The sequence below is a fragment of the Centruroides sculpturatus genome, unplaced genomic scaffold (assembly GCF_000671375.1).
Source record: "Centruroides sculpturatus isolate CEXI.00-Female unplaced genomic scaffold, Cexi_2.0 scaffold242, whole genome shotgun sequence".
In the NCBI taxonomy this organism is placed as follows: Eukaryota; Metazoa; Arthropoda; class Arachnida; order Scorpiones; family Buthidae; genus Centruroides; species Centruroides sculpturatus.
The window spans coordinates 523,816-541,783 of NW_019384574.1; the positions used below are offsets into that span (position 1 = coordinate 523,816).

General features: G+C 32.5%; 3 protein-coding genes across 3 annotated transcripts; all 3 read right to left on the reverse strand.

The window, feature by feature from the left end:
* Positions 1 to 48: 48 nt before the first annotated feature.
* On the reverse strand, positions 49 to 2,667 carry LOC111624296 (prickle planar cell polarity protein 3-A-like). The gene is made up of 9 exons (XM_023367107.1): positions 2,500 to 2,667; positions 2,291 to 2,376; positions 2,044 to 2,224; positions 1,739 to 1,972; positions 1,441 to 1,656; positions 1,171 to 1,371; positions 920 to 1,094; positions 494 to 850; positions 49 to 414 (listed from the first exon to the last, which is right to left on the reverse strand). Exons 1-9 carry the CDS (start codon positions 2,524 to 2,526, stop codon positions 254 to 256), a joined length of 1,638 nt encoding a protein of 545 aa, XP_023222875.1. The 5' UTR covers positions 2,527 to 2,667; the 3' UTR covers positions 49 to 253.
* Positions 2,668 to 9,128: 6,461 nt separating this feature from the next.
* Positions 9,129 to 12,774, reverse strand: LOC111624288 (clumping factor B-like). Its single transcript, XM_023367099.1, has 4 exons — positions 12,756 to 12,774; positions 12,365 to 12,517; positions 9,901 to 10,068; positions 9,129 to 9,244 (listed from the first exon to the last, which is right to left on the reverse strand). The coding sequence occupies exons 1-4, from the start codon at positions 12,772 to 12,774 to the stop codon at positions 9,129 to 9,131; spliced, it is 456 nt and encodes a 151-aa protein (XP_023222867.1).
* A 3,718-nt stretch (positions 12,775 to 16,492) lies between these two features.
* On the reverse strand, positions 16,493 to 17,405 carry LOC111624256 (cell wall integrity and stress response component 1-like). Its single transcript, XM_023367066.1, has 4 exons — positions 17,369 to 17,405; positions 17,241 to 17,284; positions 16,767 to 17,085; positions 16,493 to 16,694 (listed from the first exon to the last, which is right to left on the reverse strand). Exons 1-4 carry the CDS (start codon positions 17,397 to 17,399, stop codon positions 16,633 to 16,635), a joined length of 456 nt encoding a protein of 151 aa, XP_023222834.1. The 5' UTR covers positions 17,400 to 17,405; the 3' UTR covers positions 16,493 to 16,632.
* Between the last annotated feature and the right edge of the window lie 563 nt (positions 17,406 to 17,968).

Sequence of the window (17,968 nt, forward strand, 5' to 3'; positions counted from 1 at the left end):
GTTTTTAAATTATATAATAAAAAGCAAAACAAAAACAATTTATCCATTGCTAAATTTTGTAATTTATTTATTTTTTTAATAATTTTTTTTTACTTTTGCAAGATCATTAAGAAGAATTTTATCGGTTACAAACTAAAGGAGAATCGTCGAAAAATTTTGTTTAACCAAAATAAATTAAATTTAGAAAATCGATTTTCTGATATCTTTTCTTTTTTTCTATAACTTTTGTTAAATTATTTATTATATAAGTAATTCATAGGGACAACTTTCGTGTGGCGCATTCGGGACATAAAATGTCAGATCCATCGGTGACGAATCCCTTTCCAACCAGCGATCTTTTACACATGCCGCACATAAAACAATCGTTGTGCCAGTTTCGATTTTCAAAAGTTATAAATCGTGTTCCTCCGATGCCTAAAAGGTAATTAGATTTTAAATTTCAGTTACAATAATTATGATTATTAATATACTAACACGAATTCCAGAAACCGACCTGTGATAGGTCTGTTGCAAGCGTGGCATCTCTTGGCAAATAATTCTCCATAACATTCGGCACAATATGGCTTCTCTTCTTTAGAAGTAAAGCGTTCTCCAGCCAGACACGTTTGACAATTTACGCAACAGAAACATTCCCGATGCCACGGTTCGTTGCGATATGTCACACCACCCGTTGTTATTATTTGGTTGCATTTGGTGCAACGAGTAGAAAACTTCTGCTCGTAGCATGTGGTGCAATATATATCATTATCTCTAGGGATAAAACTCTTACTTCCAATAGGATTTGTGCAGACGACGCAACAGAAACATTTCTCGTGCCACTGTTTGCCCTTATACTCCATCTTTTTAGTACCTGCAAGAAAGATGAAATTTCATGAGTCTAATGATGTTAATAATGGCACTAAGTTAGCAATATTTTTACCTGCACGAAATATTTCTTTACATCCATCGCATCTGGTAGCAAAAGCAGCGTCGTAACAACTCGTGCAATAAACTTTATCAGCTTTTGAAGCGAATGGTTTGTTTATCAATGAAGTATGGCACTTGCTACATAAAAAACAAGCTTCGTGCCAGTGTTTATCCTTGTAAGAAAGATCCTGAAAGAAAAACGTTTTGGCTTTTAATTGCAAACGTATGGAAGAAAATATAAATAAAAATTTGCAATAATTTTACCTTGGAATCTACACCTATGGAGCGTCCACACTCGTCACAGGTGTTGGAGAACAATCTCTCGTAGCAACGAATGCAAAAGGGATGCTCGTCACGCAATACGTACCGTTGTCCAGTCAGAGAATCCTCACATTTCCAGCAGCAGAAGTGAGTAGCGTGCCAATCTTTCGACATTGCTTTGGTGTACTCTCCGGCAAAGATTAACTGAAATTTAATGAGAAAAAATTATTTTGATATTCCGAATTCATGGACAATCTTAGAAAGATCTATAACCTCATCGCATGCTGCACATCTGGATCGGATCTGTTCCGCGTAATGACGTTCGCAATATATCATTCTATCTTTTACGCAGCAAGCCAAATCCACCAGCAGCTCTTTACAAACAGAACAGGCGAAACAAGCCGGATGGAATGGATATCTCTCACCTAATCTAGGAACAACCACTGCTATATCTCCATGAATCATACGTCCTTTGCATTGATAACATTCCTTTAAAAATAATCATTTTTTTTATATTAGAAAAATAAAAAAAGATTCTAAAATAAATACACAATGTGTTGTTGATTCTCACGTATGTCTGCTCCAAAATGCTTTTGACATAACCAATATCGAGTGCAGTTCTCTGTCGTTCGTTAATGAAATCTGCATATTGCTGTTGATATTCCTTTCCTAAAAACTTACAATAACGCGAAGAAAAATCTTGTTTGGGTAGTTGAACGATGAGTTGTTTTTCACGATGTTTCTCCCCTGGAGTTCCGAGCAAAGGCACTTTTTCAGATGGGATCTGAGCGAAGTATTCTTGTATCTAGAAATGTAGATGTTTAATGATTCTTGGATTTATAAATTAGCTAATAATGTAGCTTATAAAAAATGTACTTTATCATTAGATAAATCGGGTGGTATCCAGGCGTATCCTTCTTCCAAAGCATTCCGTTTAAATGATGACTTGTTCAATTGTCTTGGATCTTTCAGTCCTATTCTATCTCGGACGTTGACAATGTCATTATGGTAAATATCATGACATTCGCGTTCGCATTTACAGTTATCGCAGATAGTTCTGTTAAAGAAATTATTATTGACAACATAATCTGTATAATTACATTGCGGTAACAAGAATACTGACCTCCATGGATGAGGTTTGAATCCTACGCAGTTGTTTTTGCAGTCTAAACATCGTTGTCCCTCATCTATTTCTTGAATTAACACATCCTTCGGAAAGAAAATAATAGTGAAAATTTATACGTAAATAATAAATCAGCAGTTTTGAGTGCCCGATTTAAATATCACTGATATAAATAATCGCAAAATTAGAGTTAAATAAATGAAGCCTACCGAGATTCTATCATCCCTTCTCGCCATTTTTTTTCAATCTGCTCGTTTAAATAAAATTTCACTTTTATATAAGAGTAAAGGAAAGCCGGTGGAATTTTTCCGATTGATTGTTTCTGTTTGTTGTTACGTGGGTATTATTATTGCAGTGTTGTTTGTTAATTGTTATATTGATATTACGACCAATGACGAGTTGAAAAATGAAAAGTTCGAATTCATTAAATCCTGGAGACACGGGAAGGTCTTCTGCCTAGGCTATAAAGCCATTAGAACTGATATCTTGTAGTAAAACATTTCTTAACGATATTACTATTTAAATGCTACAACCTTGCGTATAAACAATAAGTACGATAGCATTAAATCCGGGCATGACAGCCTATCTTTTAGTGTCTGAATTGGTCAAACTCCCGTAAGTTGTAATTGGTTTTTGACCCAAATTTTGATTTCAGACTCATCCTCTGAAAAACAATTGCAATGAATTTCTTGAGATTTCTCCTATCCTCTTTCATGTGCTATCTGTCATGAAACATTAACTTGTCCTGGCTTGAGGAAATACAAGTAAAAGTGGTATAAAATTTTATGAGGCACTGAAGCAGATTTCTGTGTGATGAAGATGCCACGTTCAGCTGATGCTAATATCTCCACTTGTTTTTTCCCTTTCATTGACAAAACATTAGAATCCTTACTCAGGACTGTGCTGATGCAATCTCATCACAGTTATAGATACAACTAGGTGAAAAATGGGACATCATTTGGAACATTTCTGATTTCTCCAAACATGGACGACTCCGATGATAGCCTTTCTCTTGTATCTACGTACAAATTGTTAGCTAATCCAGCAGAAAAAAATAAAACTATTGAAAAGTCTTACATGCACTAACTTATGTAATTATCAATGTTGATACATTTGTTCAAAATTAATTTCAACTTACGCCCAGAAAACTTGTTTATGAGCTAAAGTTTATGCTTGTAATAGCCTCGATAATAGGCAGAAACAAAATGCAAACAAGCCGGAGTAAAGTGAAAAACTTTTCAGTTTGTCCCTTTCCATTCTGCCTCATGAGTAGCACAGGCACTAAAAATGTACATCCTCAAAAACAGTGTTCAAGTGAAGAAAACACAAATTGGATGCTATTATACATGGCTGTATATTCTTTAATATCGGTAAATTGCTAGATAAAATATTGCTAATAATTTCTCAACAATCCACCTTTCGGGCAACGTTCTCCATGTTTGATATTCTCCACTTTTAAGAGAAAAAAGAAAAAAAATTCAACATGGCATTCCATAACTACAAGAAAAATATTAACGTTTAATTTTTTATATTATAAACAGAGAAAAGGAATATCAGCGAAGAAAGAAGTAACTTATAAAATATCAATTTAGTAAAATTAAAAAACTTTTTATACATAAAAGAATTGTGAATGCTAATACCTACCCTACTCGAGATATAATACACGACCTTCTTTATCTCCCTACCCCTTCGGCCTTTAACCAACAAAATTTACTAATATCAATCGTCATAACACGCAGTTCTCCCTGCAAAATTTCAGAAATTTTCGATAAGAGGTACAAGAGTTATTAAGCTTCAAAATGGGTGAACAATATCGTGCCCCTTTCATACACACACACAAACAAGCATCTGTACATACAGAAAAATTCCGAATTTTTTATGTAAAAGTAGTTACAAACATGTAGGACGTTCTCTGTACATACAATCATGTAATCAGTGTTTCGATATTGTTTCGGAGATTTTGATAACAGAACGAATGATAAGAGTTGACTTACTTTAATGACAATATTCCTCTTGACGATGAAATCCAAAAGCGCAACACCGATTGCTGGTCCCGAAACTTCAAAGCCCAATAATTCGGCAATTCGTTTGTCTTTAATAATTAGGTTTATGAAGAAAAACATCACACTTGCAGACTTCGTACTCGTTTGTACCCTTGCCTAATTTGCACAACCTGGCATTACGAACTTATTGAAGCTACTGGGCATGGTTAAAAATTAAGTCAGCATGAACACAATTATTCCAGATATTAAAGGTTCTGACAAGTAAAGAATTTTCAGAGTTTTGCCACAAATAAGCTAAGTATTGATTATTGACCATTTGTGACATGTCCATCTAAAATTCATCTTACAAATATTACCGACACACAAATCACCGAATGGACAAAACACCGAACAATAGTATTTAACGTGAATACCCGCCTAACCAACACTTGAAGTTTTGCGGGCTTTCTTTACGTGTCTAAAATATAAATAGATGCCAGTTTGCCATAAAAACGCCTTTCTGAAGGCGTCCCCCTGGCATGTCACACACCTGTATATGCAACAATAAGATATTCATGAACAGCACGTCACTTCAGACTTTTTCGCAGGGCAAGTATGCAGGAAACAAAATTATTAATTGTTATTCCAGCTCCAAAAATTTTGGAAGAAAACTGAATTGGATGTAAAATACATCCGAAACGGTCACACCACTTCGATACAGGCATGACTCAGTTCAAAAACTCAGTTCTCAGTTCAGTTCAATTGAATCAATGAGTAATTTAATGGCACTCCTTGTCTAAAATGATTTTAACTCAAATATATTGAGTCATACTTTATGTACGTGCTGTATTTATGTATGCTGTCTGTATAGTGATGAAAAATCTTGTATTATTAAAGGGAATCGTTCCGGAGATAGATGAGATAATACTCGATAATCACTGTCACACCCTTAGTTTGACGGTAGGTGTTAAACCTGTATTTGGAATGCCTGTAAAGAATTCACTTTAGTAAAATTAGAATACTTAATTTAATGTAAAAAGGCTATTCATTTTACATACATCTCGATCCAGACGTCGGACATAACGTTAAACATTTATATTTTAGTGAGTTTGGTCCTAAACTCATCGTGTTTACACGAAAATAATCAAAATTATGCAGTCATTTTTGAAGGTGTGAAATTCAGAAATTCACACAAATAATATATCAATACTTACTTTGAAATATATTTTAAATCTCTTACATAGATTAAAAAATTTATTTACTGTAGATCATATGACTCAGGGCAACTTGAAACATCCAGAAATGCAATAAAATTCGGGTGTTTTCTGTATGTATAGATGTTTATGTGGGGGGACAGGCACGATTTTTTCACCGTTTGAAGCTTAATAACTCCTGTGCTTTTTGTTGAAAATTACTTAGTACAATAAATACATTTCTTACAAAAAATATTTATGTTAATATACCACGACACGATGTCTTCTACTTGCATTGTCATACCAGCAACGGTATGACAAGTAACAATTGACAAGTAAGAAATCATTTACATAATAAAAGTGTTACAGAAGTAACAGAAGTCCTAATTGTGACGAAACGTGAGTAATCACTAGTTTCGTCACAACTAGGTGAAGGACGTCGAGTATTTTTATTTATGCAAAGTGTAAAATAATCCATGAAAATTAAAATTGAATGTTTCGAGTATATTTTACATAAAGCACAAATTATTTTAATAATAATATAAATATTATTATTAGTTTTACCCATAACTTGGTAATTTTTTCTTGCAGCACCCATACTTCTTTAACATGAATGTCGATCCATAAGAAGCAGAGGGGTCCATATCCCTTCCAATATTCTGTACCAGTAAATTGTCTCCCTCCCAATGCATTGTTTTTCGCTTTCTCGATTCTGTTATTAAAATATATGAGAGGGGAAAATATCGAAAAACGACCCTTCAAGATTTTTACATTTGTGGACTCGGAGGATCTTCAAACGTCGAGAAATGCAAAAAAATTCCGGGATTTTTTCTGTATGTACGGATGTTTGTGTGATGGGCAACGTGAACAAACACGTTGCCCATCACACAAACATCCATACATACAGAAAACTCTTAATAATCCTGTACATACAGAAAACTCTTAATAATCCATACATACCAGAAAACTCTTAATAATTCCTGTGTCTTTTGTCGAAAATTTCTGAAATTTTGCAGGGAGGTTTGTGAATTAGGGTGATTGATGCTGTTAAATTTTGGTGGTTAAAGGTCGAGGGGGTGTGGAGATGAAGCGGGTCGTGTGTCACATCTCGAGTAAGGTAGGACTTAATGACGATCAGTATATGTTTGTTTATATATTGGGGGTCAGTATATGTTTGTTTATATAACAACTTTCAGGGTTTGAATTATATTCAAACCCTGAAAGTTGTTAGTAGCGAAATTTATTTAGAAGGAATTTGAATGTCCAATGTAAACAAAGTAATGTAGATAGTTACATGCATACAATTACCCGTCATACTTTTCCTTCATTTTATTTTGTTAATTAAAATTTATTCTATAAAAATTAAATCTAAAACGATAAATATGAAAAATAAAAGCTGTGTTACATTACACACGAGATAAAATATGTCATGGATTTCAAAAGATGACGACACACAAGCTTCGTTTCCAATCGAACGTGTCTCAATTGAGGTTAACAATAATTACAGTTTATCACAATAAAGAATAATTATTAAATTAATTTAAAATTTTTATTATTTAAAATTTAATATAAAACCGGTATAGTTATTGTGACATTGTCACAATGCCGGGCTGCAATTTTTAATAGTATTTTACAAGCTTGTTACCTAAATATAGAAGAAAGTGTTTTTTTTTTAAAGTTTAAAGAATTATATATATTTTGCATGAAAATAATTCCATGAGATTGCTCAACAATTAATTATTGCTGTAATTTAATTGTTATTTATTAATTTCAACGAGCAGAAATTATATGTAAATGAGAGCATCAGTTAATAATTGACTTGTTAAACACTGTCTTTATAGTTTATTTTGAAGACACGTGGCAAATTTTCATCGTTTAACTAAACTAAATAAAAGATAAACGATGAAAACTTGCTACGTGTCTTCAAAATACACTATAAAGTTAGTGTTTAACAAGTTAACAATACGAAAAGGACACGGTTTCATTAAAAAAAAATACAAATTATTGATTAACTTATAATTATAAATAATTTGATATATTGGAAATGACGAAAATAATCTTAAGGTTGTCTGGGAAATTAAAAATATTGCATTAATTATTAACAAACAACGTGCGTTTTACGATTAATTAACATGCTGCGTTTTGTCACATATTCTCTGTTTAGTATTACACGTGGCTCACTTTTGCATTCAATAACTTCTGTTATAAAAGTAGGTTCAAATTGCAGAAAATATCACTTCACCTCGACTTCGTCTAGAGAACAACACACCTCAAAAGAAATGAACAAGTTACATACTTATACTATTGTTGGTACGTATTGTCTCATAGACTTAATATTATTGCTGGAGTTAATGTTAAAAATGCAATTAAATTTATTCGTTTTTAATTAAAAATACTTTAGTTGCGTTTTTAACAATAAGATTTTTCATTATATATTTTTAAAACAGAAAATTATTCAATTTTCAATAATTAATCGATTATATATAATCGATTAATTATTGGCAATCGATTTCCAACAATTAATTTATTATATAATCGCTATCTATAATCGAATATAATCGAAATCTATTTCCAATTAATCGATTATGTAATTGATTAATTGTGTTTAATTAATTAATTAATCGATTATGTAATCGATTAATTAATAACGAAAAACGAAATTAAACATAAACGAAATTAATCGATTAATTAATCGATTTTTCCCCTAAATTTAGGAATTTTCAAGTTTTCCGGGAAATTTGGTAGTAAAAAGTAATCTAAAAATGTTTAAAGGTATTTTTTATGTGAATAATTTCAAATTCTAGAAATTTCAGAGGCTATGAAATTTAAAAATAAAACTGGACATGTATAGTTCTAGGGAAATTTCATGCAAAATAACAAACAATGGATAAAAACAGACATTACAGAATTTTGGAGCGCTATCAGATATTGATGAATCAGCATCAGCTTCGCAAAATTAGATGAAAAACCTTGTTTAACATTCAGCAGATGTTAAGTAGGTTTAACTTCATTATGTATAACCGTAAAATTAAAGAATAATGGAATGATTAGAAGAATTTTACACACTGAACTGTATTAATTTAATAGGATTAAACTGTTGTAATTAAATTTACGAAGTTTTCAGTTGCAATTAGGGAAAATGTTGATACATGTTTGGAAAATTTTTAAACGTTACAAAATGGAGAATTTCGTCGGTAGGTTGCAGGGTAAACACACATCTTACACGAACATAACGTTTACTTTTGTTCATGGGTAAAACGAACAGCGTTTATGCAAGAACAAGTGTCTGAGTGGGAGTCACGATTTTCTTCACCCTGTTTGAAGCTTAATAACTCCCGTTGTTTTTGTCGAAATTTTCTGAAATTTTGCAGAGAAGTTTGTGAATGAGAGAAATTGATGCTGTTAAATTTTGGTAGTTAAAGGTAGAGGGAGTGTGGAGATGAAGAGGGTTGTGTGCCATATCTCGAGTAGGATAGGACTTAAGGACGATTTTACTTGTTATTAGCATTTACAATTTTTTATAAAAACCCATACCTACCCTCAAAATTAAGCTATTTGCCATTTTATAATAATTAAAAATATAAAAGTTTTTAAAATAAAGTATTATAACAGATGACGCAAAACACGCAGTTTTAAATGCTGCCGGAAAAGTTAAGCAACTCGTTACTGGATTGTTTTCAAATTGGTAGGTGCATCTTCGTGAACATTTACGTACTTATCCTGTTTGTATGCTTTCTTGATTAGAGTTCTTACACAAATAATGATGGTCAAATGATTATCTGTTATTGATAATTTACCCATTAAGTTAAAATCATGATAAATAAATAATACTGTATATGTTAATAATTATCAAAGTATTTTAATTGAATTACTAACGATAATCCTTATTGTAGGCTTCATTTTCCTTGTGATCATCAAAGGAGCGAGTTTGGTAAGTGTAAAAGTTATTAATATTCTGAAGGAAACATTCTGAGATATGCCTGTCAGTCACGTTCTTTTCTTAAGAGTATTAAATGATTATTGTTTAATATAATTTTATTTTTTAATGTTAGCATGCTTATATATATATATATAGAGAGAGAGAGTTTCGCATATTTAAAACTAATTTTTATAAGGTTTAAAAACCACAGAACTTATAAGTTAAGTGATAAATATAGACTATATATTTGTAAATAATTTTATATTTCGTAACCTTTTTGAAGTCTTAAAACATAAAAGTATTCAAATTATTAGACGTTTTTTTTTTTGTTTTATTTATTTCAGAAATGTTTAATTTTAGAATTAATACTTTATTACTTTTTCATTTTGTTTCAGTCTGAAACTCGACCTGAAAATTCAAATAAACCTAATGGATTACGTGTATTAAGACACGTTGCTAAAATGAGGAGCATTGCATCTACACAACAGTCTGAGAATGCTGGAAATATAGATATACCTGACTCAGCACCAGGCTCCTCATCCGATTCTGCACCAGGATCAGCATCTAACTCAGCACCAGGATCATCAGCCGATTCAGCATCAGGATCAGCATCTGATTTAGTACCAGGCTCACCATCAGGATCAGCATCTGATTTATTACCAGGCTCATCATCAGGATCAGCATCTGATTTAGTACCAGGCTCATCATCAGGATCAGCNTTGATTAATTGTGTTTAATTAATTAATTAATCGATTACATAATCGATTAATTAATCGATTTTTCCCCTAAATTTAGGAATTTTCAAGTTTTCCGGGAAATTTGGTAGTAAAAAGTAATCTAAGAATGTTTAAAGGTATTTTTTATGTGAATAATTTCAAATTCTAGAAATTTCAGAGGCTATGAAATTTAAAAATAAAACTGGACATGTATAGTTCTAGGGAAATTTCATGCAAAATAACAAACAATGGATAAAAACAGACATTACAGAATTTTGGAGCGCTATCAGATATTGATGAATCAGCATCAGCTTCGCAAAATTAGATGAAAAACCTTGTTTAACATTCAGCAGATGTTAAGTAGGTTTAACTTCATTATGTATAACCGTAAAATTAAAGAATAATGGAATGATTAGAAGAATTTTACACACTGAACTGTATTAATTTAATAGGATTAAACTGTTGTAATTAAATTTACGAAGTTTTCAGTTGCAATNGAACATCGAGTGCGGCTTACAAGATAGCGGTGCTCGACGTTCCACGTTCACGTTTTACAGATAAAAACTTCGGCAGCAACCTCGCGATTAAAAAATCCTTTTTACAATAGAAATTTCGTAACACCTAAAAATAAATTTACGAAGTTTTCAGTTGCAATTAGGGAAAATGTTGATACATGTTTGGAAAATTTTTAAACGTTACAAAATGGAGAATTTCGTCGGTAGGTTGCAGGGTAAACACACATCTTACACGAACATAACGTTTACTTTTGTTCATGGGTAAAACCAACAACATTTATGCAATGACAACTGTCTGTGTAAGAGTCACGATTTTCTTCACCCTGTTTGAAGCTTGATAACTCCCGTTGTTTATGTCGAAAATTTCTGAAATTTTGCAGAGAAGTTTGTGAATTAGAGAAATTGATTCTGTTAAATTTTGGTAGTTAAAGGTCAAAGGGAGTGTGGAGATGAAGAGGGTTGTGTGCCATATCTGGAGTAGGGTAGAACTTAATGACGATTTTACTTGTTATTAGCATTTACAATTTTTTATAAAACCCATATCTACCCTCAAAATTAAGCTGTTTGGCATTTTATAATAATTAAAATTATAAAAGTTTCTAAAATAAAGTATTATAACAGATGACGCAACACACGCAGCTTTAAATGCTGCCGGAAAAGTTAAGCAACTCGTTACTGGATTGTTTTCAAATTGGTAGGTGCATCTTCGTGAACATTTACGTACTTATCCTGTTTGTATGCTTTCTTGATTAGAGTTCTTACACAAATAATGATGGTCAAATGATTATCTGTTGTTGATAATTTACCCATTAAGTTAAAATCATGATAAATAAATAATACTGTATATGTTAATAATTATCAAAGTATTTTAATTGAATTACTAACGATAATCCTTATTGTAGGCTTCATTTTCCTTGTGATCATCAAAGGAGCGAGTTTGGTAAGTGTAAAAGTTATTAATATTCTGAAGGAAACATTCTGAGATGTACCAGTAAATTGTCTCCCTCCCAATGCATTGTTTTTCGCTTTCTCGATTCTGTTATTAAAATATATGAGAGGGGAAAATATCGAAAAACGACCCTTCAAGATTTTTACATTTGTGGACTCGGAGGATCTTCAAACGTCGAGAAATGCAAAAAAATTCCGGGATTTTTTCTGTATGTACGGATGTTTGTGTGATGGGCAACGTGAACAAACACGTTGCCCATCACACAAACATCCATACATACAGAAAACTCTTAATAATCCTGTACATACAGAAAACTCTTAATAATCCATACATACCAGAAAACTCTTAATAATTCCTGTGTCTTTTGTCGAAAATTTCTGAAATTTTGCAGGGAGGTTTGTGAATTAGGGTGATTGATGCTGTTAAATTTTGGTGGTTAAAGGTCGAGGGGGTGTGGAGATGAAGCGGGTCGTGTGTCACATCTCGAGTAAGGTAGGACTTAATGACGATCAGTATATGTTTGTTTATATATTGGGGGTCAGTATATGTTTGTTTATATAACAACTTTCAGGGTTTGAATTATATTCAAACCCTGAAAGTTGTTAGTAGCGAAATTTATTTAGAAGGAATTTGAATGTCCAATGTAAACAAAGTAATGTAGATAGTTACATGCATACAATTACCCGTCATACTTTTCCTTCATTTTATTTTGTTAATTAAAATTTATTCTATAAAAATTAAATCTAAAACGATAAATATGAAAAANGGATCAGCATCTGGATCAGCATCTGATTTATTACCAGGCTCATCATCAGGATCAGCATCTGATTTAGTACCAGGCTCACCATCAGGATCAGCATCAGGATCAGCACCTGATTCAGCACCAGGATCCTCATCTGATTCAGCACCAGACTCTTCATCTGGTTCAGTACCGGGATCATCATGACTCAGCTCTAGGCTCGACAATTATATCCAAGACTGAAGTTTCTTTAACAGATAAAGAGAATTCATTTGTTTATGACGCATATTAAAGAAATAAAATATGTACTACGATGTAAAAAACCGTATAGAATAAATCTTTCAGAAATAAAGTCTTCTTTTTATTCTTCAAATATACAAACGAAAAAATAACTCAAAATTCGTAATTATTTGTCAGAAATTAAAATCTGTAATAAACGAAATTGCTATTACCCCCATTAATTTTTAACATCTATATTCGATCGTTCTTTTCACTTTCCTCTTTTCATTTGTCATTAGCGAGGTTGCTACCAAAGTTTTCATCTCTAAAACGTGAACGTCGAACATCGAGTGCGGCTTACAAGATAGCGGTGCTCCACGTTCACGTTTTACAGATAAAAACTTCGGCAGCAACCTCGCGATTAAAAAATCCTTTTTACAATAGAAATTTCGTAACACCTAAAAATAAAAAAACACATTTGTTACACCTTTTGTGTTTGGTATTTCGTATACCACCTTCATAGCTTTCAGGTAAGCAGTTATTATTTATCCTGTCATTAATGCACATTTCAGCGCATTATAATTATCAGTTTTTTTCCTGAAAACTTAATTTAACACACTTTAATCCATTTAATATATTTATTACTAAACATAATCATTAAGTTCACTAAGTATTCGAAATCTAGTATCTGGCAATATTGACTAAAGAGGATACATAGAGTCACTTATGCCAGATACATAGAGTCACTTATTTATTATATGTCTGCAAAATTTCCCCAAACTCTGGAATTTTATCGAAAAATTCCCTACAGTAATATCAATGTGAAATCTTTGAGTTAAGTAATTAATTAAGTACAGCGTGAGAGAAAAGTTTTAGAAGAATTACGATATTTATCAATTGTTGACGCATGAGAAAGTCGAAATTTAAGCAATTTCTTGGTGTGAATCTGACAACAAGTCAGATTCTCTCCGCCCTAACTGGGCCCCTCGATGACACATTTGAAGTGTCATCACTGGAACACATAAGGTCACCGGATCTAATTCCCACACTTGATGGAGATATAACGACCGCGCACCCGATCTTTGGGGCGATTCACCAAGAAGTGTCTTTTACATTGTGACTAGTGACACTAGGTCTTAGTCTCTTCGTTCCCCGGATATGTGCCATCTTGACTACCGAAACAACTGTAAAGAGATCCACGATCGTCTTGCCGACATCATATGAACGGATTAAGAAACATTGAGTTATTGTTACGAAGTATTGTACTTACAATGCTAAACTCTCTCTCTTATAAGTAGATAGTAACGCGGGAACGTTATTTCTTAACTAGTGTCAGAAAAAGAATCGGACGTAAGATCTTACGTTCTTACATTGGATTCTTAAAAGGAGTTTAAACCGATATTAATTGATCCCCCGGCTTCTCACATCAATGTTACAGATGTATTTTTCATATTTTCAATACATAAATTTCACTTTCCCGGTTCTTATGTAGCTAACTCGAGAAAGTATTGTAATCGTGTCAAATTTGATTTTTTGCAAATTTCCACGTGTTGAGACCCCTGAATCCAGAAAAAATAAAATAAAATTGGTAAACATTCCATGGGCGTGGCGTGCTTGCGTGTTGGAATCTAATTTACTTAATACCTCAGCATGGTGTAAAGATTAAGAAACGAAACTTGACATGCCAACTTGTATAGTACATAAGGGGCATTTATTCTATTAAATTTTCGACTACGGAACTCGAGGCTCCCCCAGTAGCCAAGCGGTCTTCTTTCACTGAACACTGGGAGTTCGGTTGTGAGTTTGCTCCTCGCTCGGATGGGCTAGCTACGTGGAGTTTTCCACGTCTGTAACGCCTAAATAAGGGCCAGTTTCCCTTAAAAAGACCTCCCGGAAGGCATCCCACTAGGCAGATCGCCAGTGTTGCGTTGCCATACCTAAACTAAACAAACAGACTACAGAACTCGAGGAGGGTAGAGAGAATGCAAATTATCAGACTACCTAATAGACCTCTTAACCTCATAACAAACCCCTTAATATCATAACAGATGGCGCCACACGTAATTTTTAAATGTTTTCGCCGGAAAAGTTACGCAACTCGTCGCTGGATTTTTATATTATCGATGTGTTTTAGATGGGTTTTTTTGTTTTTATCTTTCTTTTGTATTGCTGCAACTTTATTGTTTAGGCTTATTTTTTTAATTGGCATCGATTTACATAATTCTTGTAAAATAAAATATTTAAAAATAAATCATTTAAAAACATTGTAGGCATTGACTAAGCATTGTAGAGGTAAGAAAGAATCAATGATATTTATTAGAAGTAAAACAAAAGTGTTAGCCCTTTAGAATTTATCTTCAGAAATTATTCACTGAAAACATTCAGGAACAAGTTGCTTAGCTTTCCCAGCAACATTTAAAACTTCGTGTGTGGCGCTATCTGTTATGAAAGTTTATTATTAAATTTTTTATATTTTTAATTATTATAAAATAGCAAAACGCTTAATTTTGAGAGTAGAGACGGGATTTATAAAAACTTGTAAATGCTAATAACGAGTAAAATCGTCATTAAGTCTGACCCTACTGGAGATACGCACGACCCCTTTATCTTCCACCCCCTCGACTTTAACCATCAAAATTTAATATCATCGAGTCTCCTAATACATAAACTTTCCTGCAGAATTTCAGAAAATTTCGACAAAAAGCACAGGGCTTATTAAGCTTCAAAGAGGGTGAACATAATCGCACTCTCTACACAGACGTTAACATCTATACATACAAAAAAACCTCGAAATTTTCTGCATTTCTCGAGGTTTCAAAGTCCCAAAAATGTAAGAATCTTGGGGGTCTTTTTATGAACAATGTCTCTGTTATATAAAACTTAGTTTCAGTTCAATAGATAAAAGAACAGATGTTATACAAAGAAGGTATATGGAATATTATACACGTAACGTGTAACAATTAAGGTAAACGCACCGGTAGTGGACACTGCACGAGTAGTGGACACTTTGAACTTCAAATATGATTAATAAGGTTGTAGATGGCTTCACTGTTCAAACATACAAATCATTCAGTAAACAGAAGTTCTCAGCACCAGACTCTTCATCTGGTTCAGTACCGGGATCATCATGACTCAGCTCTAGGCTCGACAATTATATCCAAGACTGAAGCTTCTTTAACAGATAAAGAGAATTCATTTGTTTATGACGCATATTAAAGAAATAAAATATGTACTACGATGTAAAAAACCGTATAGAATAAATCTTTCAGAAATAAAGTCTTCTTTTTATTCTTCAAATATACAAACGAAAAAATAACTCAAAATTCGTAATTATTTGTCAGAAATTAAAATCTGTAATAAACGAAATTGCTATTACCCCCATTAATTTTTAACATCTATATTCGATCGTTCTTTTCACTTTCCTCTTTTCATTTGTCATTAGCGAGGTTGCTACCAAAGTTTTCATCTCTAAAACGTGAACGTCGAACATCGAGTGCGGCTTACAAGATAGCGGTGCTCCACGTTCACGTTTTACAGATAAAAACTTCGGCAGCAACCTCGCGATTAAAAAATCCTTTTTACAATAGAAATTTCGTAACACCTAAAAATAAAAAAACACATTTGTTACACCTTTTGTGTTTGGTATTTCGTATACCACGTTCATAGCTTTCAGGTAAGCAGTTATTATTTATCCTGTCATTAATGCACATTTCAGCGCATTATAATTATCAGTTTTTTTCCTGAAAACTTAATTTAACACACTTTAATCCATTTAATATATTTATTACTAAACATAATCATTAAGTTCACTAAGTATTCGAAATCTAGTATCTGGCAATATTGACTAAAGAGNAAATTTATATTGTAAAAAACCTTCCTAACAACAAATGAAATCAGGAAAGTGAAACCAGCTGCCAATAACAATATGAAAATAGGATAATAAAGAAAACGAGCAAACACAAATCTCATTTTACCATAAAGTTTAATTTATTACAATTAATTACATTTTCCGTTTGTAATTTTAAAAATTATAAAAGGTATTTCTCGGAGATATATTTTTGTGGTCATCATACTATCGTCTTTCATCTCTTTGACATGACTCTTGAAAAATTAATTTTCTTCTAACATCCTAGAAGAATTACTTGTGGATGTAGTTGATGGATGAGGTGTGGATATGGTTGATGGATGAGGTGTGGATATGGTTGATGGATGAGGTGTGGATATGGTTGATGGATGAGGTGTGGATATGGTTGATGGATGAGGTGTGGATGTGGTTGATGGTTCGGATGTGGATGTACTTGATGAATCGGGTGTGGATGTACTTGATGAATCGAGTGTGGATGTACTACTTGATGAATCGGATGTGGATGTACTTGATGAATCGGGTGTGGATGTACTTGATGAATCGGATGTGGATGTACTTGATGATGTACTTGATGAATCGGGTGTGGATAGAGACATACTACTACTTTCACCATTTCCTATTTCGATAACGTCAACTATATTAGATTGCCTTACATCATCTAATCCATCAACTTTATTTGAATTTTCGTGAGTTTCGGACTGAAAAATGAAAAATAATAAGGTATTAACGCTAAAATACAAAAAACTCTTCTGAAATTTTTACAATAGAGTAACCTTTTGAGATCTTTAAGACTTTGATGGACAGATATTCTTCAGCATTCTTCCTTCAGAATATTAATAAATTGTACACTTACCAAACTCTCTCCTTTGATGACCGCAAACAAAATGAAGCCTAAGACTGTCAGTAATACAATTATAGTATTTTAATGGAAAAGCAATAACTGCATCTTTAACAATTAACATTAAATGAGACAATACTTACCGACAATAGAGAAAACGTACAACTTATTCATCTCTTTGTGGTTTGAAGTTCTCTAGACGAAATCAAAGTAATATGATCGGTTCTACAATTTTCAACTCACTTTTATACGTAAAATATTGGTGGCAAAAATGAGTCACGTATAAAACTAAACAAAGAATGTGTAACAAAACACAGCACGCTAATTATAAGACAGGTGTTTGTAAATTATATAACGCGGAAAATATTTTTAAAATTTTTAAACCCAATATTTAAATTCTCCTTTAGAATATTCTAATTTACACAAAATTGCTGAAATAAAACACTTTGTTAACATGTGTTTCCTGAGAAAATTTTATGGTTTTGTATGTCATCGTTCTGATTAAAACGAATATTTTAATACAGTAGAGCGTCGTTTATCCGAATCAATTGGGGACTGGGGTGGTTCGGATAACTTATTTTTCGGATAACGAATCATGTACGAAAAAATATATTAATTTATCCCATGTTGAAATTTCTCTCCGTTGCGTGTCGCTTCGAGTTGAATTTTCGTCGATGTTAAGCCTAACGAAGACTATTGTATCGTTAAAAATTATTTTTTTATTTTGTACAAACAAAATAAAT